At 45.3% G+C, this 26,499-nt stretch overlaps 1 protein-coding gene across 6 annotated transcripts in view; it reads right to left on the bottom strand.

Moving 5' to 3' along the window:
• The window catches only part of SMARCA2 (SWI/SNF related, matrix associated, actin dependent regulator of chromatin, subfamily a, member 2), a 216,339-nt gene that overhangs the window by 124,101 nt on the left and 65,739 nt on the right, over positions 1 to 26,499 (bottom strand). For all 6 annotated transcript variants that reach the window (XM_023539439.2, XM_064290573.1, XM_064290571.1 and 3 more), the window contains exons 10-17: positions 13,999 to 14,052; positions 8,853 to 8,983; positions 8,595 to 8,652; positions 7,656 to 7,756; positions 6,585 to 6,732; positions 4,851 to 5,014; positions 3,094 to 3,160; positions 2,289 to 2,399 (exon numbers count right to left, since the gene is read on the bottom strand). In XM_023539439.2, the coding sequence (XP_023395207.2) occupies positions 2,289 to 2,399; positions 3,094 to 3,160; positions 4,851 to 5,014; positions 6,585 to 6,732; positions 7,656 to 7,756; positions 8,595 to 8,652; positions 8,853 to 8,983; positions 13,999 to 14,052 (834 nt within the window). The remainder of the gene's footprint in view (positions 1 to 2,288; positions 2,400 to 3,093; positions 3,161 to 4,850; positions 5,015 to 6,584; positions 6,733 to 7,655; positions 7,757 to 8,594; positions 8,653 to 8,852; positions 8,984 to 13,998; positions 14,053 to 26,499) is intronic.

Below are 26,499 nucleotides of genomic sequence, written 5' to 3'. Positions count from 1 at the left end.
TACACTAGTGAGAATAATATAAATATACTAGTGAGTATAATATGAATACACTAGCAGGTATAATATTAATGAGTATAATATAAACACGTTAGTGAGAATAATAAAAATGTACTAGTGAGTATAACATAAACACACTTGTTAATATAATATAAACACACTAGGGAGTATAATACAAACACGCTAGTGAGAATAATATAAACACACTAGCAAGTATAATATAAACACACTAGTGAGAATAATATAAACACACTAGTGAGTATAATATAAACACACTAACAAGTATAATATAAATGCGCTAGCAAGTGTATAAATGTGCTAGCGAGTATAATATAAACGCTCTAGTGAGTATAATATAAATGCAGTAGGGAATATAAACACACTAGCGAGTATAATATAAACACACTAACGACTATAATATAAACACACTAGCGAGTATAATATAAACACACTAGCGAGTATAATATAAACACACTAGCGAGTATAATATAAACACACTAGCAAGTGTAGTGTAAACGCACTAGTGAGTATAATATAAACACACTAGAGAATATAAATGCACTAGCAAATATAACCACACTAGTGAGTATAATATAAACACACTAGCGAGTAGAATATAAACACACTAGAGAGTATAATATAAACACAGTAGCAAGTGTAGCATAAACGCACTAGCGAGTATAATATATACACACTAGTGAGTATAGTATAAATGCACTAGCGACTATAATATAAATGTACTAGCGAGTATAATATAAACGCACTGAGTATAGTATAAACGCACTAAAGAATATAATATAAACATACTAGCAAATATAAACACACTAGCAAGTATAACATAAACACACTAGCGAGTATAACATAAATGTACTAGTAAGTATAAATAAATGCACTAGTGAGTATCAGATAAACATACTAGCGAGTTAATAAAAACACATTGAGCCAAAAAAGAAAGCCAGTGCTGTTGATTAGGGAGTATGATATAAATACACTAGCGAGTATAATTCAAACACACTAGCAAGTGTAATATAAATACACTAGCAAGTATAACAAATATATTAGTGAATATATAACAACGGTGGCGCAGAGATCAAGAGCTCACCTACTAACTGAAAGGTGAGCAGTTCGAACCCACCAGGCGTCCTGTGGGATAAAGATGTGGAAGTCTGCTTCCTTAAAGATTAAACCCCAAAAACCAAACCTGTTACCATCTGGTTGATTCCAACTCATAGAGACCCTACAGGACAGAGTAGAGCTGCCCCACAGGGTTTCCAAAGAGCAGCTGGTGGATTCACACTGCCGACCTTTTGGTTAGCAGCCGAGCTCTTAACCACTGCGCCACCAGGGCTCTTCTGTGAAGATGACAGCTTAGTAAACCCTATGGAACAGTTCTACCCTGTCCAACAGGGTTGCCAAGAGTCAGTATTGACTCAGTGGCAATGGGTTTTGTTTTGTTTTTTTTTGGGAGGTGGTGCAAATGGTTTAGGCATGACTACTAACCCAAAGGTTGGTGGTTCAAACCCACCCAGTGGTACTTCAGAAGGAAGGCCTGGCGATCTGCTTCAGTTAAGATTATAACCAAGAAAACCCTATAGAGCAATTTTGTTCTGTAACACATGGGGTCGCTAACAGTCAGAATCAATTCAACGACAACTAACAACAACAACAAAACCATTAACTATGAAAGATAGGTAGGTAGGAGTTCCAGAATGAAGCACACCCACCAAACAAGTTGTTGTCGTTGCCGAGTCTGTTCTGACTCCCGACAACCCCACGTGTGTGGAATAGAACTGCTCCACAGGGTTTTCAAGGCTGTGACCTGTCAGGACCAGATCGCCAGGCCTGTCTTCCGAGGCTCCTCTGGGTGGGTTTGAACTGCCAACCTTTTGGCTAGTAGGCAAGCACTTAACAATTTGAGCCACCCAGGGAGTCCAGTGACCAAAATATATCTGATCTCTGAAAGACAGAGAGAGAAACAGAAAGCAAGAGGGCTGCAGGGAGAGAGAGAGAAGCCATCTAATGATCAGATTCACTAACCAAACCCATGGCCATCGAGTCGATTCCAACCTATAGTGACCCTATAGGACAGGGCAGAATGGCCCCATATGGTTTCCAAGGCTGTAATCTTTATGGAAACAGACTGTCACCTTTCAGTTAGCAGTCAAGCACTTAACCACTAGCCACCAGGGCTCCTTCAAATTACATTACTGAGTGTAATTTAGGGGCTACCTTACACTTCAGCGTGACGGTCGCCCGTTATTAGACAGAAAAGCATTTTTTTAAAAACGTACCTTGGCAAGAATGTGCTTGTCTTTTATGATGTACTCATAAGTTGTCAAGAGGACGTTGAATTTGCCACTCCGTAGCTGGGGGACCAGGGAGCGGCGCATGGCAGGGGTGCCCTAGATGGAAAGAGGAAAACAGGCATTGCCCAGTGGAAGTCAGAGTGCAGTATTTTTCACTGTTCACAGCTTCACGGGGTAGGGGCACGTGAGGGAGGACTGCACACATACGCGTTATCACACATGTATGCCTTATCACACACGTACGCTTTATCACACACACGCATTATCACACACACGCATTATCATACACAGATCCATCCCGTCAGGGCAGGGCTTGCTAAATCCCACACGTCTTGACACTTTCCAGACCCTTCCAGAGAGGCTTCCCCGAGGGAGGCTGAGGGTCAGAAAGGGGAAGGGAGGAAACTCGGGTGACCTCGCAGTGTGGAGCCCCCGCTGCTGTGAGGACAGCAGGCAGGCCCACTGCCTGGGTAACCATTGCCTGGCCTCGCAGGCAGGCCCCATCACAGCCAACGGTGCTCGGAACGTGTGGTATTTGTCGTTTGTATTACTCTCATCAGAAACCTCTCAATATAATTAACAATTTTCTTCTGCATTTCACTCTCCGAAAGTAATTATTATGGTTTATTACAGTAATCTTCCTGGGATGATTAACTCCCCCTGTTCAGGACATGACAAACATGACAAAACTTTACAACCAGATACCGTTACAGCTGTGCAGGGGGAATGAAGGAAACAGGGTCTACTTTGTGCTTTTCCCACATTTACACACAAACACAACGTTCCAGACCTTGTAGGAAATTTTCACCACAGAAGGAGCCCATTTGTCAAATTCGTATGTCCAGTTAGATAGAGTCCTACGGAACAAACAAAACAGAACACAGAAATAAACGCACGTACAAAAACCAGTGGTGACAAGCGTGTTCTTATTCATTTTTCAGCCCTCACCTCGAAAGGGCCGGGAGAACATAAAATATTGCTGCTGCCTATTTATTTTAAAGGTGTGGAAATAAGAGATAAGTTAGCAAGAAGCTGCCACGATGTATGACAGGTTTGTTTGTGGGTCACAGAAAAATCTCCTAGGAAAATAATTATAGAATGCACAAATGTAGAGGGGGAAAAAACCCCAAAAACTAAATTTCAATATGGCCTTGAGAACCAGCCATTGCCAGAGTGATTTTGTGAGTCTTTACACACTGCCATACAGGTCCAGAGAAAAGTTGAGTCAGGGAAAAGAAATGATAAAACCACGTGGCAATGTTAAAAAAATCTGCCAAGAAGTCATTCAAGAAGAAAACTTGACTGGCTTTTCTAAAAATCCCTTAAAGGGTCACAGTAACATATGAGTTAGAACACGCAAAATATAGATAAAATGCAAAAGCTGTCTAATTACTGTTGATTCAGATAACGGAGATAAAAAGTCCTGCAAATCGTCCTCATTTAGACAAAATTTGAGGGAAATACATAAATAGAACCCTTATTTTTTACTTGAGGTCTAAGTTTGAGGTAGTACTGAGATCTGTAAGGAGGCTTCCATGAAGAAACCCGCAACCTATCCCACAGGTGGATACACTAAGCTCCAAGGGTGGAAGCCCTGACTCCTTCACTCAAGGCTAACCACCAGACTGCTGACCCAAAGGACAGCGGTTCAAACCCACCAGCAGCTCCACAGGAGAAAAGACCTGCCAATCCAGGCCCTTAAAAATTTCAGCCTAGGAAACCCTATGGGGCAGTTCTCCTCCGTCAAATGAGGTCATTATGAGTTGGAATCGACTCGACAGAACACAACAACGATCTATAAGAATAAAAGAATAAACCCATTGCCATGGAGTCGATTCCAATTCACAGTGACCCTCTCTACTAAAACTGTTGCTGTCAAGTCAATTCGGACTCGTAGCGACCCTACAGGACAGAGTAGAACTGCCCCACAGAGTTTCTAAGGAGGACCTGGTGGATTTGAACTGCCGGCCTTTTGGCTAGCCACCGTGGCACTTAACCACTATGCCACCAGGGTTTCCAGTGACCCTCTAGGACAGAGTAAAACTAACTGCCCCACAGTTTTCTAGGCTGTAATCTTTACAGAAGCAGACTGCCACATCTTTCTCCGGAGGAGCGGCTGGTGGGTTTAAACCGCCGAACTTTGGGGTGGCAGCCAGCCACTTAACCACTGTGCCACAAAAGAATACAGATTCTTGTATATTCTCTAGAAATATAGAGAGCCTTCTGGAAGTGGAACAAGGAAACATCAAAGACCTATTTAAAAAAAGAAAATCTTTCCCTCCCCCAGGCAACTTAATAAGAGCAGATGAACACCACCCACCGGGCGGCAGGCAAGCTGTGTAGACGGCAATGCCAATGGCTGATAAAACCCCTGGGTCCCGGGTTACTAGCGGATCAAGGAAGGGGAGGCATGAAACCTGAATTCCCATGCGCCTGGCCATCCTGCTCCATGCTGGTGTTCGGCCTTAAGTGACACCCAAGGACAAGCTCCTAGTAGGGCGATCTGTGCCACACAGGAGGATCGCCGTGAACAAACCCCATACTTACGAGAGGGGCACGATGATGAGATAAGGACCATTGAGTCTTTTGTGCTCCATCAGATACGTAATGAGTGCGATAGTCTGGATGGTCTTCCCCAGCCCCATTTCATCCGCTAAGATCCCATTCAGATTGTTATTATACAGTGAAACCATCCATTCCAGGCCCTGGAGCTGAAATGAAGAGGAATCGCTTCAATTACCCAAGATCTGTACGGGCGATTAATACTAATACAACTCAAGTGAGGCTGTGACTTCTCAACTCCTCGGCCCTGTATGTCGGATTTCCCGCAGTGGGAGCGAGTGGGGAAGCACCAACACAGAGAATTTATCATCTGAGCTTGTCATCCTGCCTGCTGCTTGGCAGGTGCGGGGTGTTAATCAGATTTAGAAGTGACGGTGGCAGCAGACGGGTGGGATTTTAAGCAGCTTTGCCACTCTGCCCGGCTTAGCATTTCACAGTATATGGCATTCGAGAATTAGTATACAGGAGGAAAACCCAAACCGCTGACCACTCCAACCCCTCCAAGAACAAAAAGCCCACGGGAAGACGAAAGACAAGCCAGAGGCCACGTTTGCGGGAAGATGGGATTATTAGCAACTGCCTTCCTGGTAATGAAGAGCCCACCCCGGGGGTAGGGTCCCCTCAGGGAGGAAGCGGGGTGACCAAGGAGCCAGGGGGCGTTCTGCTGGGCCCGCACCTGCCCAGTTATGGGGAAGAGAAAGCTCCCAGGCAGCACACAGACACTGTGCAATGTGGGTGCCCCCACCCCAGGGCAGCACGCCAGAGCTGTCTGGAAAACATGGTCAGTGTATTTTTAAGGTACATCACTGCACCAGACACGCAGCTCTAACTCCCCGTGTTAAGTACAAGAAATACTGACTGAAAACACAAAGTAATTAAGCATCCCTTCTGTCCCGGCCCCCAACAATCGTCTCCCATAGTGGCAGAATTCTCGCCTTCCACGTGGGAGACCCAGGTTGAACTCCTGGCCAAGGCACCTCACGCACAGGCGCCAGGCGTCTGTCAGCGGAGGCTTGCGTGTTGCTGTGATGCTAAACAGCTTCCAGCAGAGCTTCCGGACTATGACGGACTAGGAAGAAAGGCCTGGTGACCCACTTCCAAAAATCGGCCAGTGTGAACCCTATGGACCACAGCAGTCTGATCTGCCACTGATCCTGAGGACTGCAGGACCAGGCAGCGTTCAGTGCAGCTGTGCACGGGGTCGCCACAGGAAACAGGTCAAACGAAACACCCGTTATGCTTACAAAGTCATTTTCATCAAAGCACAGATGCTCGCAACTTTATTGCGCCTTAAAAAAAGCACAGATGTAGTACGGGGCTACTCCGAGGTGGAATCAGAGCTAAAACTATAGCCACAACCAACATTTTAAAGGAATACTTCATTGACTTTGAGATGAGGTTCAGATGTTCCCCACTTTAAAAGAACGTGGCTGAGGTTTCCATTTCGAAGGGATCCATAAAAAAACGGTTCCAAATGTTAAGCCAATGATTTCCTTAAGACAAAACTCATCCCCCTAAACCATAAACAAGAAAACCGATACGCCCCCGGTGAAGGGATAAACCCAAGTGCTCCAAAAGAATGGCAGGCACCATCGGAAGAATCTCAATATTGCAAGTCAACGTGACCTGAAAGTTTCTTCCATTGTCAAAACCTCTAGAGCAATCAACGTGTGCTCAGATCAAATGGTTACTCCAAGGAGATGCGAGCCACGGTCTTACCTGGTAATGCTTCAGGGTCCCGTTGATGAGGAGGGCTGACTGCTTCTCCACTCGCTCCGAGATGGCGTGAGCCACGGTGTAGTAGGACTGGGAGCCCCGAGCACTGTACTGCATGCTGTATTCATCATCTACGTCCTGCTTGGCCGTCCTGAGGGGGACAGGGGGAATTGCACGCAGACATTTGGGGTACGCGTTATTTCATTTCATTCCAAAAAGGAACTGACAGCCTAAGTTAGTGCAGCACTTATTTATGACTGATGTATCACCTCTACTGGGAGTCCCCAGGTGGTGCAAATGGCTAAGGGCTCAACTACCAGCTGAAACCCACCCAGAGGTGCCTCAGGAGAATCCTGGTGATCTGCTTCCATCAGGTCACAGCCGTGAAAGCCCCACGGAGTGCCATTCTACTCTGCTCACACGGGGTCTCCACGAGTCAGAATCGACTCAGAGGCAGCTAACAAGAACAACACAAGCCTTAAAGTTAACAGACGTTCTCCATGCTGTTAGCTGCCATTGAGGCAGCCCTGACTCATGGCAACTCCGTGCATAATGGACGAAACAACTGCCTGGTCCTGCGTCGTCCCCGTGACTGGTTGTGGATCAGACCTCTGGGAGCCATCAGATTTTCAATAGCTCATTTTCAGAAGCAGGTCTCCAGGCCTTTCTTTCTAGTCTGTCTTAGTTTGGAAGTCATGTTGAAACCTGTTCAGCATCAGAGTAACATACACGGCTCCACTGACAGATGGGTGGAGGCTGAGCAGGAGACGCACTGGCTGAGAGTCGAGCCTGGATCTCCTGCATGGAAGGCAAGAATTCTAATCCTCCCCAAACTAAACAAGGCAGGTATTTTTACCATCCCCGTTTTATGCATATGGCGACCTGGGGGCTCAGAGAGGTTAATTCATCTGCCCGGGGTCACATAACTGAAAAGCTGGGGAATCCGGATTTGAACGCAGGTCTGCTTGACCTCAAATGACCAAGAGGAACATGACCCCGACACCCACAGAGGGACACTGTGTATAGTCTTCAGAAAACCTGTTTCCAAGGAAGAAAACCTGACAAGGTACACACTCGATGATCTGCTTAGCGTCCTTCTCGGAAACTTCTTCACTGTTTGGGTCCAGAAGGATTTTCTCTTCCATTTCCTGCCTACTGGACTCTTCTTCCTCATCCTGGGGAAGGAACAAAGATCGGGAGAAAATGACCTGTGAACAAGGGCACCGCTACGACTGGCATTTTCGGAAAACAGATGAAATCATACTTGAGCTTCACAAGTGAAGTAAGCAAATTAAGAAAGGAAGGAAACCAAACGTGTGCCTAAACAATAAACAACCCCACTGCTGCTTAGATCACTGAATCCGAATCAATACAAGGGACCTTCCGGGGATCACCTAGAGCCCTTGGTCCCAAGAATTGTTGTTGTTATTGTTATTCACTGTGGTCAAGTCAGCCTGACTCATGACGACCCCAGGCACAAGGGAACAAACAACGCCTTGTCCTGCACCGTCCCCATAATCGGCTGCTTATCAGGCCGTTGTGATCCAACGAGGTTTTGCTGATTTTCAGTAGACCCCCAGGCCTTTCTTCCTAGCCCATCTTACTCTGGAAGCTCTGCTGAAGCCTGTTCAGCATCATAACAGCAAGCAGGCCTCCACTGACAGGTAGTGGCTGCATGTGAGGTGCACTGACCGGGAAATGAACCCGGGTCTCCCACGTGGAAGGCAAGGATTCTACCACTGAGCCACTAATGCCTCGCTCCTTTTTCTTGTGTGCAAATAAATTTGGAATTCACCGAGTTTCCCCACTGGCCAGGATCCTCCAAGAGGTCTCTGTACCACTGAGCCTGCACCAGGAAAGTGTGTGCCCATCCTCAGCCCCGCTCATCACCCAAAGGCCACTGCTCGGGGGGAGAAGTGAGGAAAGACACAGGTGCAGGACCTGAGTTCTGAGACAAGCTTCTTCCCCGTGAACTTCCAAACCAAGAGACCAGAAACAGAGATACCTACGTACCTCCTCCTCATAGTCGGAGTCACTCTCCTCGCTGTCAGACCGAGGTGCAACTTCATAGCTACAGGAAAAGGAGCGGGGAGAAGGGGACTGAGTTTTTAAACTGTAGAACAAAAATACGCACACAACATGGCATGACTGCCGTGATCTATGCATAAATGACAAAGACGGCTATCAATTCCAATCACTTCAGAAAGGCCATGTTGCTTTAGTTTCGAAATGTCACAAAAAGCTCAAAGAACACTGATGTTTCTGCTTTACCCAGGGTTCATTTCCAACCAGGCATCCAGCTGACTCGCTTTGGGAGCTTCTGGTCCGAAGAGGACCTTTCCAGTTTCCGTGTGGGTCACCTTGACGGGCAGGTCACTCATCTGGCTGCTGTCATCTATGGGCTGGGAAGGGGGAACAAGACATATCATCACTCCACGCCAAGACATCCTCCCGGTTCTGGGCTGGATGCCCCTCTGCCTTTGGGCTGCCCAGCACCTGAGGCTTCTTCCTGGGTTTGAGGATTTCGCCACCTAATGAGTCTTGCTGGGAAATGAGTCTTGCTGGGAAATGGTGTAGGGTGGTGCTATTCAGCTATATGCATCCCCTCCTGATGGGGTCAGCTTTGCTCTTCCCCAAAGCATGCTGGGGACGAACTCGGGAGGGACTCAGGCTAAGGGACAAGGCCGGGAGTGGCATGACTGGGCTGGTGGCCAAGGCCGAGGAATGCCTTAGCAACAAGAAGAAAACCATCTGGGCCTGGACATGAAGTCCCTGGAAACGGTGGCTGCCCAAGGACTTGGGAAGAAAAATGATAAGCCTTACTCCCAGCTGGAATGGTATATAAGCTCATGTGCCCTGCGAGGGGGTTGCAGAGCGCTAAATTGGTCCAGCCTCCACCCTGGGCCAACTGTCCCGTACGTAAGCTCCCCAAATAAACCCTATGTCACGATCACGGGTTCCGGAGTCCTTCTTTGGTCTCTTGGAGATGCGGCCAACCTTGGATTCAGGTGCCGCTGGGCTGTTACACAATAAAGGGACACCACCTCTCACTATACAAAAACACCAAACCCGCTGCCGTCAAGTCGACGCTGACTCATGGCACCCCCATGTGCTACAGAGCAGATCTGCACTCCATAGGGTTTCCTTGGCTGTCACCTTTACGGAAGGAGCCCTGTTGGCAAACGGTTAAGCGCCCAGCTGTTTATCAAAAGGTTGGTGTTTGAACCTACCTGGTGATCTGCTTCCGTAAAGAGTATAGCCAAGAAAACCCTATGGGGCACTTCTACTCTGTCACGTGGGGTAGCCACGAGTCAGCATCGACTTGACGGGACTCAACAACAACAACAATCTTACGGAAGCAGACTGCCAGGCCTTTCTTCTGCGGTGCCGCTGGGTGGGTTTGAACTGCCCACCTTAAGTTAGCAGTTGAACTCAAACTGTGTGCACCACCCAGGGGATCTCACTATATTAAAACTAACAAACTCGTTGCCAACGAGTCGGTTCTGACTCATAACACCCCTACAGAACAGAGTAGAACTGCCCCATAGGGTTTCCAAGGAGCAGCTGGTAGATTGGAACTACCGACCATTTGGTTTAGTAGCCAAGCTCTTAACCACTGTGCCAGCAGAGCTCCTGTACAGAAACTGAAAATGCCACCCTCAGTGATGCTGTGGTACTGGCAGTACAAGACCACAGTGCCACCATCAGGATGCACTCACCAAGGCTCTGAATTAGAAGCTGGAAGTTCAAGGTCGTGGGGAGCAGTAGGAACATGGTGAAGGGCACACGAGGTGTGACAAGGCCAGTGTGGTGGTATTGGCCGTGCCAGGATACTGCCTCCTCCCAGTGGCAGCAAGGTCCTCCCTGGACCAGCTGTACAATAGAACACTGGGTGTAGCCTCCAGGTAGTTCCTCCTGTCCTCCTGGGGACCCACCGAACAGCCCAATATTCTATTAATATACCCCCTTCTTAACTTAGGGGCCTTGGTGTGCCAGTGATTAAGAACTTGGTTGCTAACCAAAAGATCAGCAGTTCGAATCCACCAGGCAATCCTTGGAAATCTCTGGGGCAGTTCTACTCCGTCCTATAGGGTCGCTATGAGCCAGAATCAACTCACCATCAACGGGTTTTTTTTGTTGTTGTTCTTAACTTAAATCAGAGAGAGATGATTTTTTTCATTTGCAAATAAGAACCCCCGACTAACACATTTTCCTACAAGGAAAAGCAATAATGACAATTGAAAAGTCATGGTTTCAGAGGGAACAGGAAGAGGAAGTGGCAAGACCTGTATCATCTCACTGGGGGTTGGTTTGGCTCCTGCAGAACCACTGTCCTTTATCCAAAACCAAAACCTGTTCCTTCAACTCGATTCCAACTCATGGCAACCCCATGTGTGTGTCAGAGTAGAGCTGTGCTCCCTAGGGTTTTCCATGGCTGTTTTGGGGAAAACAGATTGCCAGGCCTTTCTTCTAACGTGCCTCCAGATGGGCTCCAGCTTCCAGCCTTTCGGTTAGCAGTAAAGCGCATTAACCTTTTGGATGGTATTTAACTCGGCTGTTGGCACTTCTGAGATAAAGAAAACAACAAAAAACAAACGAACAAAGAAACCTGTCGCCGTCAAGTTTGTTCCAACTCATTTCGACCCTATAGAATGGAGTAGAACTGCCCCATAGGGTTTCTAAGGATCAGCTAGTGGATTTGAACTGCCAACCTTTTGGTTTGGCAGCCAAACACTTAACTACTGCACCACCAGGGCTCCGATAAAGAAAAAAAGCCCTGCTAATTTGAAACTTGACGAATGACTAAGACAAAACTGAAGTTCATTACTAGACTCTGTGAAAAATGGCTTGCTCAGCAAATTAACAGAGTAAATGAAACTGCAGAGGCTGTGTTTAACCTCCTTCAGAGAACAAATCGTCCTAAAAGGCTTAGAAAGGAGTAATCCTTTGCAAGTAAGTGTTACTGTTTACAGGGTGACAGTTGTCTGTGTGCAGACCCCCAGGCGAGACCTCTGTTTGGAAAGGCTTCATTTGTAAGTAGCTCAAGTTATCTGCCTCCTTAAAAGTAATACAATTGGGTGTTTAGGCAATTCACTCCAAAGAATTTTTCTTAAATTATTCTTAATGAAGGTTAAGGAAAATACAACAGCACACTGTGGGTTATTTTCTATTTCTTATACCAAATGCCAAAGAGTAGTGGTTCGTTCCTCCTACCAAAAAAAAAAAATTAATAACTCAAACCCTTTGCCATCAAGTCCATTCTGACCCATGGTGACTCCCATTATCATAAGAGACAATGTATTAGCGATTGTCCACAAAAATAACCTTTAAAAAAGAAAAAGTATCCCCCACACCGTCCTTTGTCCCTTTGTAGGTGCTCAAGCAATGGTTTTCAGTGCCGTTAGCTTTCCGTGACAAGATTGGGGCTTCGTACTCTTTAATGTAAAAAGTCATCTACGAGCTCACGAGATAAAGAAGGGAATCTTCCATTCAGCATGACTTCCCTTTGAAAAACCATATTCCGTCATCTGTAACTATTCTCACGCGGCGTGTTTTATTGCTCACGTCGTGTCTCGGAGGAAACTGGAAACCCCTGTAGCTGGGGTCAGAACTTTGGCAAAAAGCACAGCGGGAATACAGCAGAGTGTAATAAGAGAATTATTTCAAAACAAACGGAGCAAGATGGCCACTTGGCAAACTCCAGCAAGCAGAACGCACACGTGTTAAGATTAAGATGGGGGGAAAAAAAGGTGTGTCTGTCACAGGCCCCAGATCAGGAGCTAATTTTCCCTAAGAGAGAATAAAAGGGAGGAGCACTTTTATATTAACGTGTTAAATCTCTCCCGCCAGCTTGTTAATTATGGACTGGTGGGAGGCAGGCCTAGGTAAGGCTGGGATTTTGCAAATTAGGGTTGTTTCTAAGTGCCCTCATATACGGTATTCTCCCCCCGTCCCAGCCCACGGAGAGTTTCTTACACTTGACACCTTCATCTAGTCCTTTCTTTCCTGGTGATGGATGACAGTGGTTACACACCATTTACTGCTCCACAGGTTTCTGCACAGAATTGTGGGATCCACCTTTTTTTCCCCTAGATCCAGGCTGTTCTCATCCACCATATACCTCGCAGGCCCAGTGATTCTAGAACGGGAAGGGGTAATTCCCTAGCATCCCAGCCTCCCCGGAGGTTTATCAGTGTAGCGAGAGCAGGGGAAGGTGATCTGAACGAATTCCCTTCCCACCTGCTCTGGGGATGTGCCCCCTCACTACAGAGAGGCATAGAACCTTGGGTCTCTTAGGGGGGGAAAAAAAAGCCAATAAATCAATAATTGCATTCTCACACTTCAGGAGAACATTGTAAATACTAAACCCATTAAAACCCGTTGCCATTGAGTCGATCCCGACTCATAGCAACCCTATAGGACGGAGCAGAACCACCCCCATAGAGTTTCCCAGGAGCACCTGGTAGATTCAAACTGCTGACCTTCTGATTAGCAGCCATAGCTCTTAACCACTACGCCACCAGGGTTTCCACTGTAAATACTAGGAAATAAAATTTAAGAATATGCTGCTAAGTCCACAAATGATACTGTAAACTTACAGAAGATGTCAAAAAAATAAGTTAACCAAATTTGTGAATTGTTTGGCTTAGGTATTTTTATAATTTCAAATTAGTAATGAAGTAGGGAAGCTTTTGTACTGGTTACTGGGCAGACGTAATTAAAGAATCACTTAAGGTTTTTACACATTCTGTGTGTGCATAAATACATGCCTATGTGTACACAGAAACCCTGGTGGCTGGTGGCGCAGTGGTTAAGAGCTATGACTGCTAATCAAAAGGTCAGCTGTTCGAATCCACCAGGAGCTCCTTGGAAACCCTATGGGGCAGTTCTACTCTGTCCTATAGGGTCGCTATGAGTGAGAATGGACTCGATCACAACGGGTTTCTTTTTGGTGATGTGTACACAAGGAGCCCTGGTGGTGCAGTGGTTAAAAGCGCTCTGGCTGCTAACTGAAAGGTCAGCGGTTCAAACCCACCAGCCACTCACAAGAGAAAGATGTGGCAGTCTGCTCGCGTAAAGATTTACAGCCTTAGAAACCCTATGGGCAGTTCTGCTGTGTCCCACAGGGTCACTATGAGTTGGAATCGACTTGATGGCAGTGCGTTTATGTACACAGAAAGTTCTAGAATGCTTTACAAGAAACTTAATTATCCATTGATTGTTAGCCTGCAGGTTACTTTTCACTGTATCTCTTTTGTACTGTTCTAGTTTTCTGTTATGCTAATATACTACTGCTTTACTTAAAAACGGATGGCTGAGTAAAAAGTAAATTCTTAGACACCGAGAATGGAACTGGAAAACACGGCAAGGACTCCATTCAGCAAAAATTAGTAGAAATGGTTGCGAAATTCCTTACCTCTCCATCTGGCCCCAGGGCTGACTCCCCTCCCTCTGCGTTCTCTTCAGCCTTCTGCAAAACAACAATAACAAATGTTAGGTGCCAGCCAGGAAGGTGGGTACAGGACGGGCTTTCGAGGTAACTCTTTAGTACGCAATGGTATTTCATGACCACCCATTACCATCTAACAAAACTCAAGCAAGAGCGCCTGTTACTTTTACTTCTCTTCACTATTTGAGGCAAAGTGTGTATTTTCCTAACAACTTGCAGAATCATTTCAAGCCAGCTGTGGTCCAAGGTCAGCAGACTGGAAACTTGTGGACTGTGACTTCAAGGGCCCAAAGATCTTAAGACATGGCAGCACCAAGATGGTGGCCAGAATCTGGAACGTTCTTCTCATGCTTGGCACTATGAAGACAAGTCCTGGGGTAATTAGCACAACCTTCCTATTTCCTAATCAGGCTTCATTTTGCTTTCATTTTGGGGAATACATATGTACCAAAACATTTGCCATTTCAGTATTCTTCACATGTACAGTCCAGTGACATTAACTTATGTTCATCACATTGTTCAACCACCACCATTATCCGTTCCCAAATTTTCCCATCACCCTTAACGGAAGCTCAGTGTCCGCTAAGCAATGAGTCCCCTTTTCTCCTTTCTCCCCGTCTGCCCCTGCTAACCACTAATTAACTTTGTTCTCTACGTCATCATTGCTGTTAGGTGCCAACAAGTCAATTTAAACTCATAGCGAACCCATCTGACAGAGCAGAACTGACCCATAGGGTTTTCTAGGCCGTAACCTTCATTGAAGCTGATCACCAGGTCTTTCTCCCGTGGAGTCGCTGGCCACGTTTAAACCACCAACCATTAGGTCTCTATACACTTGCCTATGCTAGATAGTTCATATAAGTGGGATCGTATCATATTCCCCTTTTTGTCACTGACTTATTTCACTCACTATAATGTTTTCAAGGTTCACCCATGTTGCAGTTTGTATCAGGACTTCATTTCACGAACACAAAAGAACAGCAATTAAAAAATTCTCATCAAGAATGAGCCATGTGCTGCTCCTGGGCCATACACATACATATACAATGCCACATTCTGTCAGTTCTGGACGTTTTCATTCTACCTAACCAGCCTTTAGAACACATAGTGTTTCCACAGTCGATATATGGGGAAATTTGGTGCAGACACTGTGACCTCACGAAAAATTCTTCCATCTACCATTTCTTATATATCTTAGTCCATTAACCTCAATGTACCTCAAAGACAGCCTAAATGAAAAGCTAGGATAAAAAGCCCTGGTGGCACGATGATTAAGCCCTCGGCTGCTAAGGGAAAGGCTGGCAGTTGAATCCCACCCAGTGGCCCTGTGGGAGAAAGACCTGGTGATCTGCTTCTGTAAAGATTACAGCCAAGAAAATCCCACGGGGCAGTACCACTATTACACTGGGGCACTACGAGTCAAAATCAACTTGAAGGCACCCAACAGCAATAGCATCACGTAACATTTTGTACATTCCTGAGAGAGACTCAGGTACACACCTGAGAGAGTCTCAGAGTCCTGCTGGCACAGTGGTTAAGAGCTGGGCTGCTAACCAAAAGGTCAGCAGTTCGAACCCACCAGCCGTTCCTTGGAAACCCCATGGGGCAGTTCTATTCTGTCCTGTAGGGCCACTATGAGTCGGAATTGACTTGACAGCCATGGGTCTTGGTTTAAGAGAGTCTCAGTATAACATATAATAGTCTAAAATTTCTTAAAGTTATAATACCCTCTTTGATGAATGAAATCTGGAGTATTACCTTCACGGAATTCTTATTTTTAAGGTATCACTGCTTCTGTGGATTACAGTGAAAAAAACATCAGTCATTTGCTTTATTATGACATTTAAGAAATGAGCTTTCATCCCCTGGGCCCTTTAGTTGATTAAAAAAAAAATATATATATATAGTGATACAGAATCAATATTAAGTCAACTTTGCTTACTGAAGACACTGCTTCCATAATACATTTTTTTTTTTTTTGCCTTCTGTGAAGATAGCTGTCTCTTGGCAAAACAGCTTTCACAGAAAATGCTTCATATTGAAAATCCAGTCTTTCATCCATTTTGAAGAAAACCAGTTCCATAAATCTTTGGAATTTTGTGAAGTTCTTTTAAAACGGGATCTAACGTTCTTACGAAAAAATGTCTGTATGCGTGTGTGCCATGGCATGACGCAGAAAAAGGCAGTTTTTCCCCCGACAGTGGAAAATCAAACACTCCCTTTGGTTATGATTTCCCAAGAATTTATTTATTTTGTTTACATCACCCCAAACTGAAAATAAGTACAAACCTAAAAGAAATGATCACCATCCAAAAGCCCTTGGCCTGATGCCTGGGCTAGGGACACAGAGAACAATGGCAGCGCCCCTCAGCTCAGGAAGGAACCATCCCCAGCTACCGGCTACTGAGGCTCCATTTTTGGAATTTTCAGGCACTGTACTCAGGCCACTGTTTTAATTAATGCGAAAAAGTCAATGAATCCCACCATTCTTCCCATACAAATCAGAAATAAGCTACCAATTTAGCCAACAAAGGAAATCAAATGAGACACAATGAATAAGCCAATTTCAAGTATCTAGCAAATAGAAATGGATCACCGTGTCAATGAATAGTACATTGAAAAGCTTAAAGCCCTCTAAATTAATAGAATCAAAACTATTCTGAAGGATGCGCTTGTATGAATATACCATAGATGAGCCACAGCGCTAAGAGCTGCCTCATCATCAGGCCCTTTCATCAGTTAAAATCTCTTAAACTCATTTTACAAATTCCATTAGATACCAAATTCAAGAGACAACGCAATATTAAAGAAAGCAGGTTCTGGAATTAGACAACCCAAGTTTGAATCCCAGCTCTGTCGCAAAGCACAAGAGAACTCAGCTGTGTGAACTCAGCAAACCTCTTTGTGTCTTGGTTCCCTCTTTGGTAAAATAGGGATGATAAAGAACCTACCTCAGAGGGCTGCTGTGGGAATGGATCACTACTTCAATGGGCACAATCCAGCATTAAGAAGTCCCTGTATGGCGCCACTGGTTAAGCGCTCCACCACTAGCCCAAAGGCTGGCAGTTCAAACCTACCCAGAGGCATCTTGGAAGAAAAGCGTGGTGACTTGCTCCAATAACATTCACGGCCTTGAAAACCCTCTGGAGCAGTTCTACTCTGCACACATGGAGTCGCCATGAGTCAGAATCAACTTGACGGCAACTAATAACAATCCAGCATTGTATATAATGCAATGTATGTTTTGAGCGTGAATCTCCACAAAGACAAAGAATCACACACGCCTATATTAAGATCGGCTACGGGATTGTCTGAAAACTGCTTCGTAAGATTACAGGTCAAGGATTTCTGTCTGTTTTGTCCCCATACCTACAAGGGTGTCTGGCACTGGTTGTTGTCAGGTGCCCTTGAGTCCTTTTTGACTCATAGCGACCCTACGTACAACAGAAGGAAACACTGGCACTCAAGAGGTGCAAAACAAATATTTGGTGAGTGAATGCATAAAGGCACGAAGAACAATGCCTTCCGCTTAGCATGCACGCAATGCATTATTATGATTATTCTAATTAGGTGCCAATATATTTGCAAGTCATAAAATAGTAAAGAACACACACTCCCAGTATCTCACTGTAAAGGTGCCCTGTGAGACTTCTCTCACACGCCCTTTAAAACTAAACAAAACAGAAACAAACCAGCTGCCGAAGAGTCGACTCTGACTCAGGGTGACCCCGTGCGCATCAGAGGACGGTGCTCCATAGTGCTTTCAGTGGCTGATTTTTTGGAAGTAGATCGCTAGGCCTTTCTTCCGAGATGCCTCTGGGTAGACTCGAAACTCCAGCTTTTCAGTAAGCAGCTAAGTGTGTTAACTGTTTGCGTTACCCCACCCGGAGACTCCGGATAGGCCCTGTTATTGCTGTCAGGTGTTGTCAAGTTGATTTCAACTCACAGTGACCCCACATGACGGAACAGAATTGCCCCATAGGGTTCTATAGACAGTAATCTTTACAGAAGCCGATCACCAGGTCTTTCTCCCCTGGAACCACTGGCTGGGTTTGAACCACCAACCTTTTGGTTAATAGCCTAGGACGTAACCATTGTGCAACTTGGCCTCCTTTGTTGTTGTTGTTAGGTGTCCTTGAGTTGGTTCCAACTCATAGTGACCTTATAGGATAGGGTAGAGCTTCCCCATAAGATTTCCAAGGTTGTAATATTTATAGGAATAGATCGCCAGGTCTTTTCTCTTGCGGAGCTACTGGTGTCTGAACCACCAACCTTTGAGTTAGCAGCTGAACGCTTAACCACTGCACCATCAGGGCTCCTTTGTTGTTTGTTGTTGTTAGGTGCCATTGAGTCGGTTCCGACTCATAGCCACCCTGTGTACGACAGGACAAAACACTGCACCATCCTCACAATCATTGTTATGCTTGAGCCCATTGTTGCCGCAACTATGTCAATCCATCTAGCTGAGGGTCTTCCTCTTTTTTGCTGACCCTCCACTTTACCAAGCATGATGTCCTTCTCCAGGGACTGGTCACTCTTGATAACATGTCCAATACATGTGAGATGAAGTCTTGCCATCATCGCTTCTAAGGAACATTCTGGCTATATTTCTTCCAGAAGAGACTTGTTTGTTCTTCTGGCAGTTCATGGTGTATTCAATAATCTTCACCAAGACCATAACTCAAAGGTGTCAGTCAATTCTTCTTTGGTCTTCCTTACTCAGCGTCCAGCTTTCGCAGCTCCTTGACTTACACTCAGTCCTGCCATGTTATTCCATGAGATGGAAGCCAGGTGGCAGTGTACTCCATTGCAGGGATGTCAAGTTCTCCCATCATGCTTTGGATTCCTCCAGTTTAATGACGACCTTGGGTTGGTGTGCTTTCCTTAGTCCTCATTCTTACATCAAACTGGTGATTTATCTTAAAACAAACAAAAACCTTCCTTTTTTTTTTGGTTTGAAATTAAGTCCAAACGGATTGTGACTGGTGCCTCTGTTTGCAGTAACCACAAAGCCTCTCAGCGCTGGAGAAATGGTGGGTGCTGACATGGCAGCGACTACCCGTCTCCCACTGCTTGAGGAGGATTCACATACAGTTATCTGTGTCATGTAATTACAAACACGCATTATCAATATTATCAGCCGATGCCTGAGCTTACTTCGCTGATCAAAAACAGACAAACTAGGGCGCACCCACTGATTACAACAGTACTGAAGGGAGTCTCGTACCAGCTTCCTCCTACCTGAAAAAAAACTTTGGAACCAATTGTGCCCAAGTGGGCAGGGAGGAGCGTAATCACCCCAGTCATGTACAGGGACGTGAAACAAACGACTCATCAACCAAAGACAATGTGGGGTCTCAACTCCCGAAGGCAACGCCAATCCTGACCTCCGTTTATGTTCACGAATAGAGCTCTGTGCATGGCTATGTGTCTTCCCTGCAGAAGCCCTGGTGGCGCAATGGTTAAGCACTCTGCTGCTGGCCGAAAAGTTCAAACCCACCCAACTGCTCCACGGAAGAAAGACCTGGTGATCTGCTCCCGTAGAGATTAGAGCCTAGAAAACCCTACGGGGCAGTTCTGCTCTGTCACACGGAGCCGCCATGAGTCGAAAATCGACTGGACAGCACATTCGCCAACAGAGCTGAACTCAAGAAAACAGACTTCAACGAGGCACTTTGTTTAGGCTATGACAGCATGTGCAACAAAAAGCCTCATTTTGTAAAGAAAGGGTTTTATGCCAAATATTTTACAGTCTATATTATAAAGTTAGTGCGTTTGATCCGCCAGCAGTTGTTGTTATAATAGGCTGAAATAACATTCAAATGCGCTGGCATCTGAAAGGTTCTTTCTGCTTCAGCGGAAACATAGCTTTCAGAAACCACTTGGGCTATTTTTCCTGTCACTTAAAAGTGGACCTCTGAGCATGAAGATAGGTGATCAGGCAACAAAATATGCTCAGGAATATCAAATTAACAGGCATTTTTGTACATTACTTTGGTTGTGTCTTGCATAGAAACCCAATTGGAACATTTTAACTCAAGTAACTGGTCAGTCCAGTTAAGCAGGACTTCGGTGCAAATTGCTGGTTTCACTTGCTTTTTGACACTGAACTAATCAAATCAATCTCGTCATACAGCATGGTGTTCACCTACACTGACGGCAGTTGCTACACTCCAGTGTGGAGATTTACCTTCAGACCTTTCTCTCAACAAGGAAAGCCCCCGTGGAAAGTGTCAATACACTGTATCATTTGGGGGGAATGCATAAGAAATAAAAGAATTGAGAACAACTGAATTTAAAACAAACGTCTTAACGACATTACAACTCTGATGTTTTTTCACTGAAAATTATGCTAAGGGTTTTTTTTTTTTTTTTTTTCTGACTTTTGACGCCTAAAAAGGATTTTCCTATCACCATATTGATCAAGTGGGACAACGATTGCTTTGTAAAGGCTTACAGCATGGGAAACCCCATGGGGCAGTTTGACTCTGTCCTGGGGGCACAGTGGTGAAGAATTCAGCTGCTAAGACTTACTGGCCTGACAGAGGCTGGAGAAACCCTGAGAGTACGGCTCGGTAATGAAGTCACTCCTGAGGTTCACCCTTCAGCCAAAGATTAGGCAGGCCCATAAAACAAAATGAGACTAAAGGGGCACACCAGCCCAGGGGCAAGGACAAGAAGGCAGGAGGGGACAGGAAAGCTGGTAAGAGGGAATCCAAGGCAAAGAAGGGAGAGCGTTGACATGTCATGGGATTGGTAACTAACGTCACAAAACAATATGTGTATTAATTATTTAATTAAAAAAAACTTGTTTGCCTCAATACAGGGGAGGTCAGCACAACTGGACTAAACCAAAAGCAAAGAAGTTTCCTGAATAAACTGAAAGCTTTGAAGGTCAGCAAAGCAGGGGCAAGGGTTTGGGGACTATGGCTTCAGGGGACATCTAAGTCAATTGGCAAAATAAAATCTATTAAGAAAACATTCTGCATTAGTGTGGCATCTGGGGTCTTAAACGCTAGCAAGCTGCCATCTAAGATGCATCAATGAGTCTCAGCCCACCTGGATCAAAGGAGAATGAAGAACACCAAGGTCAGAAGATAATTATGAGCCCAAGAGACAGAAAGGGCCACATGAACCAGAGACTTACATCATCCTGGGACCAGAAGAACTAGATGGTGCCTGGTCACAACCGATGACTGCCCTGACAGGGAGCACAACAGAGAACCCCTGAGGGAGCAGGAGAACAGTGGGAAGCAGACCCCAAATTTTCATAAAAAGACCAGACCTAATGGTCTGGCCGAGACTGGAAGGACCCCGCTGGTCATAGCCCCCAGACATTCTGTTGGCCCAGGACAGGAACCATTCCCGAAGCCAGCTCGTCAGACATGGATTGGACTGGACAATGGGTTGGAGAAGGATGCTGACGAGGAGTGAGCTACTTGCAGCAGGTGGGCACTTGAGACTATATTGGCATCTCCTGTCTGGAGGGGAGATGTGCAGGTAGAGGGGGTTAGAAACTGGCCAAATGGTCACGAAAGGAGAGACTGGAAGGAGGGAGCGGGCTGACTCATTAGGGGGAGAGTATGGGAGTATGTAGTAAGGTGTATATAAGTTTATATGTGAGAGACTGACTTGATTTGTAAACTTTCACTTAAAGCACAATAAAAATTATTAAAAAAAAACTTGTTTTCTCTGTAAACCTTCATCTAAAGTACAATAAAAAAATTAAAAGTAAATAAAACTACCTTTATTAAAAAAAAAAAAACAAAACAGAGTTCAGCCGCTAACCAAAACGTCAGCAGTTCAACTCCACCAGCCACTCCTTGGAAACCCTACAGGGCGGTTCTACTCTGTCATATAGGGTCAGTATAAGTCAGAATTGACTCGACAGCAATGGGTTTTTTTTTGGGGGGGTGGTTTATAGGGTAGCTCATAGTGACCCTATAGGCAACAGGTTTTTTTTTTTTTTAATAGGGTCACTATGAGTCAGAATGGAATCAACGGCAAGGGCCATGTTGATCAATACATGATACTAGAAAGGTTTCCCCTTTGGCACTTCACGGTCCTGAGATTTATTTATAGGAGTGGCTGATAGGAGAGGAAGAGAGAAAAGAACTGTTAGAAGGAAAATAAACACCATAATAAGAAAGATAACAGGCACAGCGTTGCCCACATACTCCCTGTGTCTGTTCTTACTAGTACCAGGGGTTTGCAAGAAATTCCACAAATACAGAACAAGGGCTTAGCTCTACTGCTATGCATCCCACTCAAAGATCTGGAAGGTAGGATTAAATATTCATTTTCTGCTTGCGGCCAACAGCTCCCGAAGCTGAAGCCCTGAAATGACGGGGCTTTTAAGCAGCAGACGCGTACTTCTGGCAGGAGCTCCTGACCACGGCTTAAGGAAAGATTGGACCCTAAAGCATTGCCGGAAATACCTATTTCACTAGGAACTACGGCAAGTTAGAGGCCACAGAACTAGAAAGTTCTCTCTGCAGGAGCTGGGGGAGGGGGTGGTAAGGTGAATCTGCCCAAAATAATAAATGCTCATTTTTCTCCTTCATGCTTCAATAATTAAAAACAAACAAACAAACCAGGCATTACCCTAAAAGACGCTGTACTTAATAATAACCAGCTGATCCTCAACTAGGAAGAATAACCATTTATACATCCAACATCACAAAGGATCTGCAATTAAAAGTGTAATAAAAAAATACGATTTTCTTCCCCCAAAAAGTCTCATAACCACATTTCAACAACCACGGTTCCACATTTATGCACCAGAATTGCTTGATAAAGTAACTAATATTTACTGAGCCCTTACTGTGTGCGAACAAGTGTTCTGAACGCTTTAGACAAACTTTTCCCATGTAACCCTCGCAACTCATCTAGGAAACAGCCACTGTTCCCAAGACCTTCTTAGAGGTGAAGACACTGAATAGATCCTTGAATGAAATCGCCTGCAAGCGCCTAGTGTGTATAATCTGTTTTATTATGTACTTACGAATTTAAGGGATCGCACGCTAACATGATCTGGACGGTGATCCCATTTACTAACTTTAAACGCGTTGCTATGGGGTGGATTTGGACTCATGGCGACCCCACGTGTGTCAGAGTAGAACCGTGCTCTACAGGGTTTTCAATGGCTGATTTTTCGGAAGGAGATCGCCAGGCCTTTCTTCCTAGTCTCTCTTATTCTGGGAGCTCTGCTGAAACCTGTTGACCATGATAGCAACAAGCAAACCTCCACTGACCGACAGGTGGTGGCTGCACGTGAGGTGCACAGGCTGGGAATTGAACCTGGGTCTCCTGCACAGAAGGCAAGAATTCTACTGCTGAGCCACCGCTGCCCCCAACACGTAAATAGACACAGAATGCACTTCTTTTTCTTCCATTGCAAGGGCAGTGATAGAAGGCAAGGTTGAGAACAAGCAGTTTTAAAATGATTTATAAGTGTATACTTCACTGTTATGGATTGAATTGTGTCCTCCCACAAAATGTGTGTCTACTTGGCTAGGCCATGACTCCCAGTATTGTGTGACTGTCCACCATTTTGTCACCTGATGTGATTGTCCCATGTGTTGTAAATTCTACCTCTATGGTGTTAATGAGGCAGGATTAGAGGAGTTACGTTAATGAGGCAGGACTCAATCTGCAAGATTAGGTTGTGTCTTAAGCCAATTTCTTCTGAGATATAAAAGAGAGAAGCGAGCAGAGAGACATGGCGACCTCACACCACCAAGAAACAAGAGCCAGGAGATTAGCACATCCTTTGGACCTGCGGTCCCTGTGCTGAGAAGGTCCTTGACCAGAAGACTGATGACAAAGACCTTCCTCCAGAGCCGACAGAGAGAGAAAGCCCTCCCTTGGAGCTGGCACCGTGAATTTGGACTTCTAGCCTCCTAGACTGTGAGAGAATAAATTTCTCTTTGTTGATGCCATCCACTTGTGGTATTTCTGTTATAGCAGCGCTAGATGCTAAGACATTCATAGAAACGGTACTAAGGCTCCAAAGTCAAAACTGAAGGAGGGTATGACGGGTTAAAGGAAACTCGCCCAGTTATTCACTAACAAGTAAACACGACAAACCCCGGAAGAAGAAAAAAGGTCTTCTCTGCATACTCGGACAGTTAAAAACAAAACCAAAAGCTATTCATTAGTTTAACACTGAAAATAAAAGTCATTTTTGAATTAAACTACGATGTCAACTACACCAAAAACCAAACCAAACCTATTGCTGTCGAGTCGATTCTGACTCATAGCGACCCTATAGGACAGAGTAAACTGCCCCGTAGGGTTTTCAAAGAGCAGCTGGTGGGTTCAAACTGCCAACCTTTTGGTTAGCAGCCTGAGCTCTTACCCAGTGCACCACCAGGGCTCCCATGTCAACCACGCTCCTCTTTAATAGCACAGTTTTTACAGTTTCTATAACTTAGCTGTCCAACAAATATTGCTACCAGCTCAATGTTACTGGCTCAGAGGGTAAAGCAGTTTCCTCAAAACGAATTCTATTGATACTGCAATTAAAAAAATGGAGATAGGTTGGATCAGGTGGACACTTGAGACTATGTTGGCATCTCCTGCCTGGAGGGGAGATGAGAGGGTGGAGGGGGTTAGAAGCTGGTGAAAAGGACACGAAAAGAGAGAGTGGAGGGAGAGGGCAGGCTGTCTCATCGGGGGGAGAGTAATTGGGAGTGTGTAGCAAGGTGTATATGGGTTTTTGTGTGAGAGACTGACTTGATTTGTAAACTTTCACTTAAAGCACAATAAAAATTATTTTTAAAAAAGTGGAGATAGGTATTCCTTAATATTTTATACTGTGAGAAAATGCTGAAAGGGATAGCATGGGATTTTTAAGCTCACAGACGCCGAGTTTTTCTCCAGCACAGAGAAGCTGGAACAAGCAAGTCTCAATGAGTCACTCTAATGAAAGGAAGCCGAACTACAGATAATCCAAAACGTCAAATACTCAGCTTCTGAAAGCTTCCGTTTCCTCTGCACTTGAATAAAGGTGCATTTGGAATGGTTTTTTTTTTTTTTTTTAAATCCACTGTGAACTAAGTCTTAAAGCCCCCTGAAAAGACGGGCACCAGGAGGGGCCAGGGAGGCGCCCAGTTCCTTTTTTCCTTCTTCATCCCACTTCTCCCAGCAAGATGGCCCAGGAAAGAAATCCAGTCACTGCCCCCTCCCTACCTGCTGAGAGCAGGATTCAAGCCCTCGGGACCATAAGAGCGTTCAAGGGAAGGGGTATGGCCGATGCTGTTAGTTGCTGTTAACTCCTGACTCATGGCAACTCCATGTGTCACAGAGTATAACTGTGCTCCATAGGGGAGCCCTGGTGGCACAGTGGTTAAGTGCTCGCCTGCTAACCAAAAGGTCAGTGGTTTAAACCCACCAGCTGCCCTGCCGGAGAAAGATGTGGCAGTCTGCTTCCACAAAGATGGCAGCCTGGGAAACCCTATGGGGCAGTTTTACTCTGTCCCAGAGGGTCATTATGAGTCAAAATCGACTTGACGGCAACGGGTCTGGTTTGGTTTTTTTGCTTTATGATTGTATAACTGACGAATACCATGACAGAAATCTATTAATTACAAGTCAGGAGCTCAGATCAGGGCCAGGAGCATTCAGTCACAAAGGCACATAGAACATGACCTCCAGTACTAAAAACCTAACAGTACCTCTTAGATTTCTGCAACAATCTTTGCAAAACACTCCTTTGTGCTGGTGGTGGCGGTGTTGTGCGCCCTCAAGTCAATTGTGACTCACAGCAACCCCAAGTCACAGAGTAGAACTGTCCCATAAGGTTTCCTTGGCTGTAACCTTTACAGAAGCAGACTGCCAGGTCTTTCCTCCCATGGAGCTGCTGGTGGGTTCGAACCGCCAACCTTTTAGTAGCAGCCGAGCACTTAACCACCACGCCACCAGGGCTCCTTCCTCTGGATTAGGAGAAACTAAAACTGCCATTTAATGGAGTTCCTTCTGGACTGTTACAGGATTGCTTCTGTTTGCCTCTGAGTTCTTCACGGATTCCAAAAACGCCTTTTAAGTCAAAAATTGGGGGCCGGAATTCTGCAAAGTCTATAGTGCCACACTGACAGGAGAATGAGGTGTTCCTCACAGGCTAAACGCCGAATTCAAGTCCTGAGTCACCCCTTGCTCGTCCTCACGATAAGGTGAGCTGTCCTGTGCCATCGGGTGGAAGGAGGCGCCTTCTCAATCAGTTCCTCCTCCTCCTTAATTATAAGCCAGCCAGGTATGAGAATTCAGGAGCCACGGAATTCATTGCTTTTTGAAAAACGTTTTGTTCAGTTACTCAGTGTGCAGAATAAATGATGGAATACCACAGATCCTTTTTTTCAATCCTGGCAATTCTGACGGCGATTTCCTGTTGGTGTTTGCGCCCGGCCCTAGCAGAACGTGTCACGAAAACCAACTATCAACCCAGACCTGGACTCCCAGACTACTGAC

This window comes from Loxodonta africana, chromosome 9, assembly GCF_030014295.1.
Source record: "Loxodonta africana isolate mLoxAfr1 chromosome 9, mLoxAfr1.hap2, whole genome shotgun sequence".
Classification (NCBI taxonomy): domain Eukaryota; kingdom Metazoa; phylum Chordata; class Mammalia; order Proboscidea; family Elephantidae; genus Loxodonta; species Loxodonta africana.
This window is presented reverse-complemented; position numbering and strand designations above follow the sequence as displayed.